The sequence below is a fragment of the Thamnophis sirtalis genome, unplaced genomic scaffold, assembly GCF_051295495.1.
Source record: "Thamnophis sirtalis isolate CommonGarterSnake01/CBP01778 unplaced genomic scaffold, rThaSir2_p1.2 scaffold_9, whole genome shotgun sequence".
NCBI classification, from domain to species: Eukaryota; Metazoa; Chordata; class Lepidosauria; order Squamata; family Natricidae; genus Thamnophis; species Thamnophis sirtalis.
In genome coordinates this window covers 16,112,501-16,126,080 of record NW_028261389.1, presented here as the reverse complement: position 1 = coordinate 16,126,080, position 13,580 = coordinate 16,112,501, and the positions used below count along the sequence as shown (strand labels likewise).

Below are 13,580 nucleotides of genomic sequence, written 5' to 3'. Positions count from 1 at the left end.
AAGTTTACAAAACAACTGATAAGTAATTTTTCAAGAAATAAAAATATTTCATTTTCTCTTCTGTTTTCTTTATCTTTCTGCATGATGTTACAGTATATTGAACAGCAGTGGTTCAAATTTCTTACCACTTCGTAAGAAGTTACAGGAAAGCAAATGGGAGGAGCTGTAAACAGATTTACATATTGCATGACATTGCTGGTGTGTTCTCTCTGGAGGGTCCTAGGCTGTGAAAGCAGTGTTCTCAACAGAGCTCTGACTTCTTCAGACTGCACAGGATGAGGGAAAGTAAAGTTGTAAATGAAGAGGATATGTTTCCTTTAAAGCTCAAAGTGTGCTTTCCTTCTGCTGTGCGTTAAGCATAACATTTAAGAGTCTTTTCTGATTAGAACAGGTTTTTCTTTTGCAAATTTTGTATAATAGTATTATTTCCTGATGGATTTTTCAAAGCGAGATTTTTGTCCAGTGTTTCTCATCATAAATTCACACTGTTTCTGTTGCTCCCATAAGGACTGTGTTACAGAGGTAAGAATTTCAATCACATAGATATGTATTTAAATCAGGCTATACTTGAACAATTATAAGATTATATCTATACTTAACAATGACAATGCTTAATATAAAGATTTAGTGTTTCTATGTGGATAGGAATGTTCTTATGTAGGCAGATTGATTTCATAAAGATGTTAAAACTTATGCTTTATGAAGATCTGGTTAATTTGGTATGTTACATTTAGGTCAGAGTGTAATAGAAGGCCTTTAATGTTCAAAGCTACAAGAAAATACAACTACTTGAATCTATCTGTATTTTTCTGGCTGTTTGATCTAATTGGATTGTTCAGAATATTGGTTCTTCTACACTGAAGGTTGTTAACCTAGGAATAAAGTTAAATTGCAATTTGTGTAGATTCTATGGGTTCTAGGACAACTCCTCATATATCATGTGATGCAGGTATGGATTTTGATTGCAGATAAAACAATTTATCTGTCAGCATACTATAAAGTTATGAAAAAAGATTTGGATGTAGTGCAGAGAAATACATCCACCGGTCTTCAACACATCCAATGGGGAAGTTAAGACTTATCCAAGAGAGAAATACTTTGATCATTATGATTTTCTAAACAATTTAATGAACACCCAAACTGATCATTATGATTTTCTAAACAATTTAATGAACACCCAAACTGTCAGCTGACATGTGTGCAAGAACTGAACAAATGCAGTAGATGTTCAGTCTGGGAGATTATCTTGTGAGATAAAGTGTTGTCATATAAAAATATATTTCTTAGATTTGTAATTTCATATCTATATCTAAATATAGACAGACAGACATAGATATTAAAAACCGTTTGTATTGGAGTTCCTTTGTCTTGTTCCAAGAATGCTGACTGTAGGAGATTTTTTTAAAAAATTGGGGTTCTTATATGTGGATCTGTAAAGTGTGTGTGTGGAGATTATTTATAGTGCCTCAGTGCATGCCTACACACTTTCACACATGTTTTCATGAAATACTACATATTTCCTTATTATGTTAAACCTGAAAAGGTAGACTGGTGTATTTCTGTATTGCCTATTTGAAAGAGTGGTATGTTTATCTCACCTATTTCAGCCTACATCTATATGTTAATCCTTGAATTTTACTAACAATGTAAACAAATCATTGATTTATATCAACTGAATCTAGATAAATAAGTGAAGGAATTGGTGGAATATGAGTTAACTGAAATTCACAAAGATATCTAATAAGACTCGGAGGTTAGTACTCATTTGAATAAAATGAGTAGTTTGGAGGACTATGGGGAAGATGGTTGAATGAAGATTAGATGGTAATTTGTTGTTTACAATTCAGTTGGCTCTGACCTTCATGACACAATGATTTCACCAGGACTGTCTATCAATAATGGCTTCTTGAGTTCTAGTAAACTAAGCTCATGCTTATGCCATTAGTAATTGTACTTAGCCATCTTGCTTTCTCTTGTGTTTGATTGCCCTCAATTTTTCCAAACAAGGAAATCTTCTCCAGTGACTCTTTGCATGGCGTATTCAAAATATGTAAAACTTAACTTCATTATTTATGTTTCCAGTAAGCACAATACTTGGGTGTCTAGTGGTTTTTACTTCATCTGGTATTAGATTATATATACTTTTGTAATACAAGTTATTCTTGAACAATAGTAGCTTAGATAATTTTCAGAAAAATATATGAACTTTGTTGTGCAACCTTGTTTATAAACTAATCATTTTTTAAACTTGAAAGACTCAGTTCAAAATATTATTTTCTGTTGCTAGGGAATCTTTGAGTTGTGGATATAATATTTTCTTATTCTATATATGTACCCTGTTTCCCCAAAAATAAGACCTCCCCAAAAATATTGCAACACAGCAGCAGCCATGAGGTGATCATGCTCACTGCCTCCCCCAAAATAATAATTAAACCTCCCCCAAAATAAGGCCAAGTGCTTATTTTGGGGGTCAAAAGAAAATAAGACCCTGTCTTATTTTCGGGAAAACATGATACATGGTTTTGAATATTATAGTTGGGCTACATCTTTCAATTGGGTCTGTTTTTTTCACCGGTTAGAAACTTTTTAATAGATGATTAAATATGGAAAATGTAGATAAATAAAAACCATGTTAAAAAAGAAATTCTCCATTCACTGACAGGATGAAAGAATGGTTCTTGTGTGATGGCACATGTTATGTGTGTAGGGGCACCTTTTGGAAGAATGGAGAAATGATAGTATTATTTTAATAATATAGCATGTAGATTCAATGAATCGAAACTCATTTACTAAATTTTAATTGGGGAACAGCTTTAATTTTAATTACATTTGCACATTTAATTAAAGAAATGTGTTATTGGTGTCCATGTTATTTTTAAAAAATTTTTTATTAACAAACATGTAAAATACACACATACAAAATTTAGACGTACACCACATTTACACAGTACAATATGAACAGGAGCTTCCTATTCTTTCTAATAGCAACTATCAATCGATACCTTATATTATTTTCCCTTCTATTGTATTGCATTTGGATTTCACCATTCTTAACCCTCTTATTTTACTCATAACTATTATTTTTTGACTTTTGTTATATTCCTTCATTGATTCTTGTTTTTTTCCCCCCCATCCACCTATACCATTTATCCCATATCTGGTAGAATTCTGATTCTTCTTTTCCCTGGATTTCTTTAGTTAGTTTGTCCATTTCAGCACAATCCATAACCTTTCTTATTATTTCATCTTCACTTGGAATTAATTTGTTTTTCCATTTCTGGGCAAAGGCAATCCTCGCTGCTGTAATTATATGTAGTATTAAATACTGGATTTCTTTTTTGTATTTCGCAGACATTATTCCTTATTAAAAAAAATTCAGGTTTCCATTGTATTTTAACCCCTGTTATTGCCTCCAGCTAATTTTTGATCCTTTTCCAAAAAATTTTAGCCGCCTCACAGGTCCACCATAAATGGTAATATGTTCCCTGTATTGATTCGCATTTCCAACATTTTGGGGAGGTATTTGTTAAGATTTTAGCTAACCTTGTTGGTGCCAGGTGCCATCTGTAAAACATTTTGTACTGGTTTTCCTTGTATGCAACTGATAGTGTCATTTTTAAGTTTGTTCCCCAAAATTTTTCCCATTTGTCTAATTCAATATTATAGCCAAAGTTCTGCACCCATTTTATCATTTGTTCTTTCACAATTTCCTCTTCCATTTTATACTTCAGGAGGATTTTATATATTCTCCCTATCATCTTTCTATCTGAGCTTTGAATAATTTTATCCAATTTGTGTGGTTCTGTTTCAATGTCATATAATTTAGTATCTTTATTGTATTTAGTTTTGATTTGGAGGTAAGTTAGTGTCCATGTTTTGTAATGAATAAAATATATGGTCACAAGATAATAATGCCAATGGCCTTTTCTCTTTAATGAAACTAATGCTTTGGATTCATTTTGAAATGATTTTTGGAACATTTGGGAATGTAACGTGTTACTAGTCTGCATTTCACTAAAGAAACTACTTCCATATTCAGGAGTGTGTAGCTGTAGGTGACAGCCTCTTGATCCTAGAAGGTGACATGGTTGCTTTAATGATCCAGATGTCTGCCATGAGAGGGGGGGAGAGGGTAGAGAGAGAGGGGGTAGAGAGAGGGGGGGTAGAGTGAGAGAGAGAGGGTAGAGAGAAAGTGGAGGTGATAGATAGAGGTGATAGTATGTAGCTGTAGGTGACAGCCTCATGATCCTAGAAGGTGACATGGTTGCTTTAATGATCCAGATGTCTGCCATGAGAGAGGGGGAGGAGAGGATAGAGTGAGAGAGAGAGGGTAGAGAGTGAGGGTAGAGAGAGAGTAGAGGTAATAGAGGTGATAGTGTGTAGCTGTAGGTGACAGCCTCATGATCCTAGAAGGTGACATGGTTGCTTTAATGATCCAGATGTCTGCCAAGAGAGAGCGGGCGGAGAGAGAGGGTAGAGAGAGAGTGGAGAGAGGGGGGGATAAAGTGATAGAGGTGATAGGTAAAAGATAGATGGATGGATGGACGGACGGACAGACAGACAGACAAGATAGACAAGATAGATAAGATAGATAAGATAGATAAGATAGATAAGATAGATAAGATAGATAAGATAGATAAGATAGATAAGATAGATAAATATAACTAATATATAATAATGACTTTCCTTGTATGGTCTTATTTCTTTGTTTCAGGGAGTCAAGCCAGCCAGCTTTGATAAAGTAGCTATTCCTGAAGTGAAGGAAATAATTGAGGGATGCATTCGTCAAAATAAAGATGAAAGGTAAATGTTCTTCTACTATTTGGATTGAGCAGTAGAAATGGGCTGTGTTGATAGTTTTGATGAAAAACTTTCCGATAATCTGTAATGCCTCAGTACTCTACAAATGTTGGCAAATTCTTTCAGTAAAGGCCAAAATCCCACCTCTCTGTGACTGCAGGCTTAGTGCAGCTGTCATTAGAATGGTGCCAGGCTGCAAGCAAGGAATCTTCTGAGAGGTGCCCACCCAGTATGACCTGGTATTCAGCCCTGTCCCTTGCCCTGGGAACCCAACTAAAACTCTGGCCTGACAATCTCCATCTGCTTACCTGTTCTTTCTTAGCTCATGGGCTGTAAAAACCAGCAGGAGGTTGTATTTGTCCACAGGTCCTAGTTTATTGACTGTTTCTTTAGTGTGTAATCAATGAATGTGGCGCTGGTTTTGCAAGCACACATTAACATTTCTTTCAGTGAAGGTCAAATTACACCCATAGTCTTTTTTTCAAATTGCACTAATTACTTTTTTTGTAGAGAAGGCATAAATTTCCAATTTGTCCTCTTCTGTTTAAAGAATGGGTGAAGCATTCAAATGTATTGACAGTATTTCCTTTAATAATTAAGTAAACATTTGTTGCCTCATCCATTGTATCATAGTATTGCATCGTAATGATGTTTTCTTCAGATCTTTAAAAAATAAGTGCTTTCTTTTTTTGGAGAACAAAGTGGCATGAATGCAATTTATCTTTGCATAAGAATTAAGGTTTTATTTGGGAGGAAAATATGTTTGGTTCAAATGGTAAAGTTTGAATAATCTTTTGTATTTAGTTGCACTGCTTTTGTATCCCTAAATCTCCATCTCACTCATGGATGCCCTAAATTATAACTTGATCTCTTCTTTTTATAATTATCAGATATGCTATCAAGGACCTTTTGAATCATGCATTCTTCCAGGAAGAAACTGGTGTGCGTGTAGAATTAGCAGAAGAAGATGATGGAGAGAAAATTGCTATTAAGCTCTGGTTACGAATTGAAGATATTAAAAAGCTAAAAGGAAAATACAAGGATAATGAAGCAATAGAATTTTCTTTTGACTTGGAAAGAGATGTTCCTGAGGATGTAGCACAAGAAATGGTGAGCAATAAAGGGATTAGGTATCTGTCTCTAAATGTAGATTTTTGAGTTTTGGATACAGTTTGGTCCATTTGTTATTTTGATAACTGTACAAAACTCAATACTTGAAAATGAAGTGATACAGAAAGCTGTAATTCATGAGTGAATTATGTACAAAATTCTTAACTAAACCCGAAGTCTCTCCATTTAATACAAGAATATTTTAAATAAGCAAATAACAATACAATCTGGCAAAAGTTTGAGGTAAATACTATTTACATTAGCCAAGAACAACCACATTTCTTAAAAGTGATTTTCTCCATTTTGTACATTGCCCAGTTTAATGCTTCAGATATTGTTGACATGTATTCAGGTATAATATTATGATACCTTACTTAGTTAAAAGCAATCAAATCACTTGAATACTTGCTTTTTAAAAAATGCAGTTTAGAATGTTGCTTGTCATTTTCCAGCAGAACTTTAAACAAAATATTTTTATTTTTTTCCCAGTTGATAAGATTAATTAGTAAACTTTTCTACCATCAATCTGAGACAGATGTTTCGAGATGTAATTTCTAAAGTTTATTTACATAAAATATTTGACATTTTTAGAAAATTTACAAAGCAAATCTCTCTCAAAATGATTTACAGAGGAGGAAGTATTAAACAACAGAAATATAAATATAAACAACATAATAAACCTTTCATTTCAATTCTTTGGAGATTCTTAATCATCTAGGTCATGGTTGTCTCAAAAGATATTTTTTTTCCAAAAAACAACTGGACTGTTTTGGTTTTTTCTTTGAAAATGTTTCTCCTTTTCATCCAAGAAGCTTCTTCATTTGTAACTAACTGACTCAGAGATAACAATTGTAACAATTGACACTCAGAAATCTAATAAGTGGATGTCTACAAAGAATATAAATCTTTCCATACCCCACCAGTCAGTTAGAACTGAACAAGTTTCTTGGATGAATTGCCTTTTGAAAAAATAATATTTGGGACTTCCATTTCAAAATTACGAATAGAAATCAGTACTTGAAATAATAACTGATTGAATATACACCAACACCAACATTTAGTTAAAATAAAATCAAAACATTTCAAGTCTTAAAAACATCCTGGTTTGAGTTCACCTTATGACTTCAGTGTAGGTTATCTGTTAATAAAACAGAGGACACTGCATCTAGATTTTCCTTCCAGGTAGCTGTGGGTCAGCTGTCCTAAGAGGCTGAACAATAGTGGCTATACTATTATAGTTGCTATAGTGGCTTGTTTCCTTGATAAGATCTCATAATATTTTGGGAGAATACTGTGATGGAATAATTTTTAAACCAAATATTTTCTCCTAATGTTCTTGTAATAGTTAATTTAAAACTGACAAGTTGATCATTTCATTTATGTTGTGTCATTCTAAAAATGGCTGTCTTGGTGAAGTTAATACCATGCATTTCTGTTTTGTGCCTTTTTATAATTATTATTTTTTCATTGTGAATGTTTTTATGCATTTTAATTTATTGCTATATGCTGCCCAGAGTCACTTTCATGTGAGATGGGTGGCTCTATAGATGTGATAAATAAATGTATTTATTGTCATTCACCATCGTTTAATAGTAAGAACTGTTTTTCTTTCAGGTTGAATCTGGATATGTCTGTGAAGGAGATCACAAAACAATGGCTAAAGCTATAAAGGATAGGGTATCTTTGATTAAGCGAAAGAGAGAGCAGCGTCAGTTGGTAAGGGAAGAACAGGAGAAAAGAAAGCAAGAAGAAGTCAATCAGAAGCAGCAGACAGAACAGAAAACACACTTAGGGGCTGCCCAACAAGGAACAAAACAGGCTGTGCCTACTACTAGTGTCACTGCCGTTCCCACCACTTCAACTTCTGTTTCTACCCAAGTAGAACCTGAGGAGCCTGAGGCAGATCAGCACCAACAGGTTCAGTTCCAGCAACCCAGTATTTCTGTATTATGTAAGTACTTTCTGTATGTGTCGCCTAACTTCCATTTTTCCCCCACTTGTGGATAGCGGAGGCTAAGTTGTCATTAGAGATTAATGGTCAATCTTTGTAACTATGGATGCAGTTTCTGCTTTGCTATTATGTTCAGAAATAGACACTGATTCCTGCAGGGACAAAATGGTTGCAACAGAAGCCAAATCACCATTGCTTGATTTCATATCTAGCAGAGAGAACCATAAATTGTCAGAATCAATTGTTGCCATTGTCATCTAATCACAGTGGAGAAGCCACTCTTTTTCTCCATCTCACTACCTTCTTACTATCATTAACATTATTATTAATCTCCAGTATTTGCATAAATTGTGGTGATGTCATCAGACCGGGCAGGATCAAATTTCTTCTATTTAGAAGAGAACTTTAAAAAAAACCACAAAAGGTTCAAAAGACACTTTCCCCTCCCCCTTGGGGAAAACAGTCACTCTACTACCTACATTATCAAGTAGTCTAGGTACCTTGGGAGTGAGAAAAGAAAGGCTGGGAGGAGACTTACCCAGGCAACTTGTGATCTTCCCTGCTGGGAAGGCAGCAGAGAAGTCACAAATGGCGATAACATGACCACAGATGCTACAATTGGCTGTAAGTGCAAACTGGTTGCCAAGTGCCTCAATTTTGTTTATGTGAGTGCAGGAACTTCAAAGACTGGTCATAAATTCCCTCTTCAGCACTGTCCTATTCTTCATAAGATGAAGCTACTAAATTACTTTCTGGAGAGAGGGACAGGAGGCTCCAGTGGATGGTATTGACACACCCATTTGGCCACGAGACTGGGATGAAGCTGAAGACACGCCTCTGTGCTCCACCCTTCCTTCTCCACTTCATCTCAGTCCGGTTAAAGAACGAGTCATGTTTTTAACTCTGCAGTCACCGTAGCTAGCTCTCTGCTTTAGGCTGTAAGTAGCTCTACGTGGTTTTCCTTTCTAACCACCAGGAAGTGTTACTTTGTATCCTTGGGATCGGCGGGAGCTCTGAGGTTGCGGCAGTCATTTCCGGCTTTGCCAAGCACGTGGCGCTGATCCCTGGGGGTTTTTATGCGATCAGGAGGCTAGAGGCTAGGGATTCCCAGCTCAGAGGCCCCACCATCACACCAATCTACTGGAAACGGCTTTGGCAGCTGGATTCGAGCCACGGAGAGCATGGAGCGCTGGGAAGAGCGCAAAGAAGCTTTTTTCTTTTTTGAACTGAGAGCGCGCGAAGCGACCTGGGCCAAGGCAAGCCTCAGCAGCAGCCCCAGACTCACCGTTCTCGGTTCTTAACAAACTTGAATATTGGGCACTATCTAATAAAATGAAATTCAGTGGTGAAAAGAATAAGGTTCTACATTTAGGCAAGAAAAATGAAATGCCCAGGTACAGTATAGGTGGTACCTTGCTCAACAGTAGTAACTGTGAAAGGGATCTTGGAGTCCTAGTGGACAACCATTTAAATATGAGCCAGCAATGAGCAGCAGCTGCCAAAAAAGCCAACACAGTTCTAGGCTGCATAAACAGAGGGATAGAATCAAGATTCCCTTGGAGTGTTAATACCGCTTTATAATGCCTTGATAAGGCCACACTTGGAATACTGCATTCAGTTTTGGTCGCCACGATGTAAAAAAGATGTGGAAACTCTAGAAAAAGTGCAGAGAAGAGCAACAAAGATGATTAGGGGACTGGAGGCTAAAACATATGAAGAACGGTTGTAGGAACTGGGTATGTCTAGTTTAATGAAAAGAAGGACTAAGGGAGACATGATAGCAGTCTTCCAATATCTCAGGAGTTGCCACAAAGAAGAGGGAGTCAAACTATTCCCCAAAGCACCTGAGGCTAGAACAAGAAGCAATGGGTGGAAACTAATCAAGGGGAGAAGCAACTTAGAATTGAGGAGAAATTTCCTGACAGTTAGAACAATTAATCAGTGGAACAGCTTGCCTCAAGAAGTTGTGAATGCCCCAACACTGGAAGTTTTAAAGAAGATATTGGATAACTATTTGTTTGAAGTGGTGTATGGTTTCCTGTCTAAGCAGGGAGTTAGACTAGAAGACTCCATGGTCCCTTCCAACTCTGTTATTCTCTATTCTATTCTAAAGCATTTGTGACCACCACTGCCATCCTAAAAAATCTCCCAAGATGGAGCTTCATTTGAGTCCAGGTTAAGGATTAATCTCTAGACTGACTCTGTTTGCCTCTCCTCATCTCTCCAAAATTACTTTCTAACCTCACTTCAAGAAATAGGCAGCTTCTTTGATCCATATATCCAGAGAACCAACCTAATGTACTACTGTCTGGAAGTTATTTACATGTAATCCTCAATTTATGGCTACAATTCGCCCTAAAATTTCTGTTGCTGAGTGAGACAGTTGTTAAGTGAATTTTGCCCCATTTTACAGTTGTTAAGTTAGTAACACAGTTGTTAAGTGCATCTGGCTTTCCCATTGACTTGCTTATCAGAAGGTCACAAAAGGTCACCTTCACTTGATTTCAGGACATTGCAACCATCAAAAATACATGCCAGTTGCCAAGCTTTTGAATTATGATCACATGACCATGAGGATGCTGCAATTGTCATATGTATGAAAAATGGCCATTGTTCACTTTTTTCAGTGCTGTTGTAACTTCAAACGGTCACTAAACGAACTGTTGTAAATCAGAAATACTTGTATTTCTTTGACAGAGCAAATATAAATGGGAAATTAGTACAATATAAGACAAATCCATATTGTGGAAACTGGTTGGCTTTCTTCTGCTACTAAAATTTAACTTGAATCTAGCGTATTAGCAATTTGTGATCTATTCCACAGTCATGTCTTTGCTATTAATAACTAGACTCTTGCATTTCCTTCTATCAGTTTCATAGTTAATTTAATTTCATCTCTGTTTACTTCCTCAAGAATGTATTAGCATTAAAAGATCTTTGGACTGGCAAAAATTAATAATTCAGCTGGGGAATGAATACATATAGGAAAAATTAATTCCTTCCTCTTCTCTTAAGATGGTTTGCAAGCCAAAGCGGTATATTCTTTTATAATTATGTCAAAAACACAAAATTTATTATTTCTTTTTTGGCTTATTTGGCATCCTTCAACAATACACAAAAGCTGTAGGGAATAGCAGAAATCACTAGAATTATATAAGCAAGAAGAAGATCAAAAGAGGAAAGTACACATTAATATCTCAGTTATTTTCCTCCCAATTACAATTATCTCACAAGTCCATGAAGCTCACCTCTAAACAGCCCAATACAACTTCTGATCTTAAGGTAGACTTTTATACCATAAGCAAAATTGTTAGTACTGCCCAGGTAACTGTTATGTGAGAGATTCTGTCTATTATCATAACTATATAACTCTGTGTGACTAACAACCAGTTTACCAAAAGAAGAAGAAAGAAAAAACAAGATAAAAAGGATCACTAGAAGCACAAAATTTGAAATAGGCCAATACAAAAGAAAATGAAGGCATATAACCAGTTCACAGAAACAGACACATGTATGTTGAGTTCCACTAACATACTGGCCCTGACAGGGTGGGGAAGACACGAAGTTTAACAGACTTCTTTAAGGTAAAGTCCCTGGGATACAAAAGCCATGGTGTCTGGGTTTGCTCTCTAATTTGATTGGAATAAAATGTAAAAATATTTCCTAGTAAACTTGCCTAAAGACTATAATTAAAAAATAGTCCCCTGGGGTTGAAGAAGAGTGTTGAATCACTATTGGAGAATTATTGCTTATCTCCTTGCTATTACTCAGTTTGTTTTTGAATTGCAACAAAAGTTTTTTAAAAAATTCAAACGCCCACTGGCAGAAATCTTATGCTATTATTTTTATTCGGGATGATTTGAAGGAAATGATCATAACCATAGTAGTAATAGTTTGCATCCTGCAATGCTACCTTTAATGCCATCAAAGAATAACATCTGCCTATCCCACCCAGGTCCTTGGGAAGGACTCGCTAGGTAGACAAAAATGCCAGATACCATGTAAATATCTGGCTGATTGTGTGATAAACTATAGTAATAATAATAAAAAGAATATCTCTTTAGAATTGATGTTGAAAAATTTGGGGATATTAACATTTTTCCTCCATTTTTTGTATATTGAAAAGTAGATAGAGAAATCCAAAATATTAAAATAATGTATAAGAACAAATTTTCCTGATTAGTTTTATTGCCTTAGATGCCTTTCATCTAAGGTATCTGATAATTTCATGTACTAAAACTATGGATGATATTTGTAATTTTAATTATAGTAATTTATTTAAAATGTGATAATTACATAAGACTTAATAGTGTCAACATTTCAATGTCAACATCCAGCCTGAGAATCCAAATTCCGTTTCTATGCACTATCTTCCTTCAGCACATCACTTTCAACATGTTAAATGGGGAAAGAGGGGGGGAGAGAGAAAGGGAGAGAATAAATGAATGAATGAGAATGTTCTTTGCACTTACAAGGCTTGAACTTACCATGAAGTTATGAACCTGGTATTTAAAAATCATATTTATATTGTGTTTTACAGCTGATGGCACAGTTGATAGTGGCCAGGGTTCATCTCTCTTTAGTGAATCATGTTTGAGTAGCCAGCAGACGACTTCCTTCACTTCCCAGCAAGAACAGTCTCTTCCAACACTTCCAGCCTCAGGATATTCAGTTCCTGTTGGCCAGCCACAGTCACAACAGCCTGGAGGATACCAGACCTCTACAGTGGTAAGCACAACATTAAGCAGAATGGCAAGAACCCTAGAATCTTGTTCAATTTTCCTGGGTGGGCTTAGACCTCAGGTTTTCAGTCTGAAGTTAATCATAAGTAATATAGGAAACTGTGTGCGCAAGCCTGTTGCTTACCCTAAGATTGCTTTGAAATAGGAATGTTCTGAAAGTAAGCATAGTGAACTGAATGTGAAACATTTGCTTACTGGCAATAAATGCACACACAGAGGTATTTGAAACTGTACTTAGGTTCAAGCATTGTTGAATTGTGGGTGGAATAAAAATCATGGGATGGAGTTTCTGAATAAATGATGACATTTATAAAACACGTGTTATGTAAATGTGTTGTAAGTTTTCAATTGCAGCTAAACAAGGTAAGAAGAATTAACCATTATAGAATGCTGCATGTAACCACTTCAGTTTTAAGTGACCCTTATGTCTCCATTTATTTATAGCTCCCTTTTACTTGCTTATGGGCACAGTTACCTTTCCCACTTCATGTGTTCATTTGTGTTACCCTATAATTTGTATCTTTCTCTGCTGGGCTTTCAGAGCTGACATTGGGGGATTTCTAGACGATCTCACCTCCTATTCTATTCATTATACTTTTTTTAAACGAAAAAAAGCTACTTGTGGGATCTGTACTGGCAAAAATTATAACTGGTTGTAGAATTTGACCCATAGCCAAAGATTGCAACATTTGGATAATCATACATTTATTTATATCATATTGATGCAGGTAGCTAGGGAAAGTAATCCTTTTCTAGAAGAGAAACATTGCCATACATTTCAAATGCACTTGTGAAGCTTTGTGCCAGAGGTGGGTTCCTACCAGTTCGCACCAGTTTGGTAGAACCGGTTCGTCAAATCTACTGAACCGGTTAGAAGAGGTTCCACCAGTGGACCCGGAAAGCAGGCCACACCTACAGAAGATGTTCCAAAAATTTTTGAAACCCACCACTGCTTTGTGCCCTTTTAATCCAAATGC

General features: G+C 35.9%; 1 protein-coding gene across 15 annotated transcripts in view; it reads left to right on the top strand.

The window, feature by feature from the left end:
• The window catches only part of LOC148044050 (serine/threonine-protein kinase WNK1-like), a 114,673-nt gene that overhangs the window by 46,700 nt on the left and 54,393 nt on the right, over positions 1-13,580 (top strand). For all 15 annotated transcript variants that reach the window (XR_015697689.1, XR_015697688.1, XR_015697686.1 and 12 more), the window contains exons 5-8: positions 4,715-4,803; positions 5,691-5,910; positions 7,525-7,861; positions 12,402-12,589. Coding sequence is in view for 11 of the 15 variants with exons in the window: in XM_087722917.1 (XP_087579043.1) it covers positions 4,715-4,803; positions 5,691-5,910; positions 7,525-7,861; positions 12,402-12,589 (834 nt within the window). In the remaining 4 variants the exon portion in view is untranslated. The remainder of the gene's footprint in view (positions 1-4,714; positions 4,804-5,690; positions 5,911-7,524; positions 7,862-12,401; positions 12,590-13,580) is intronic.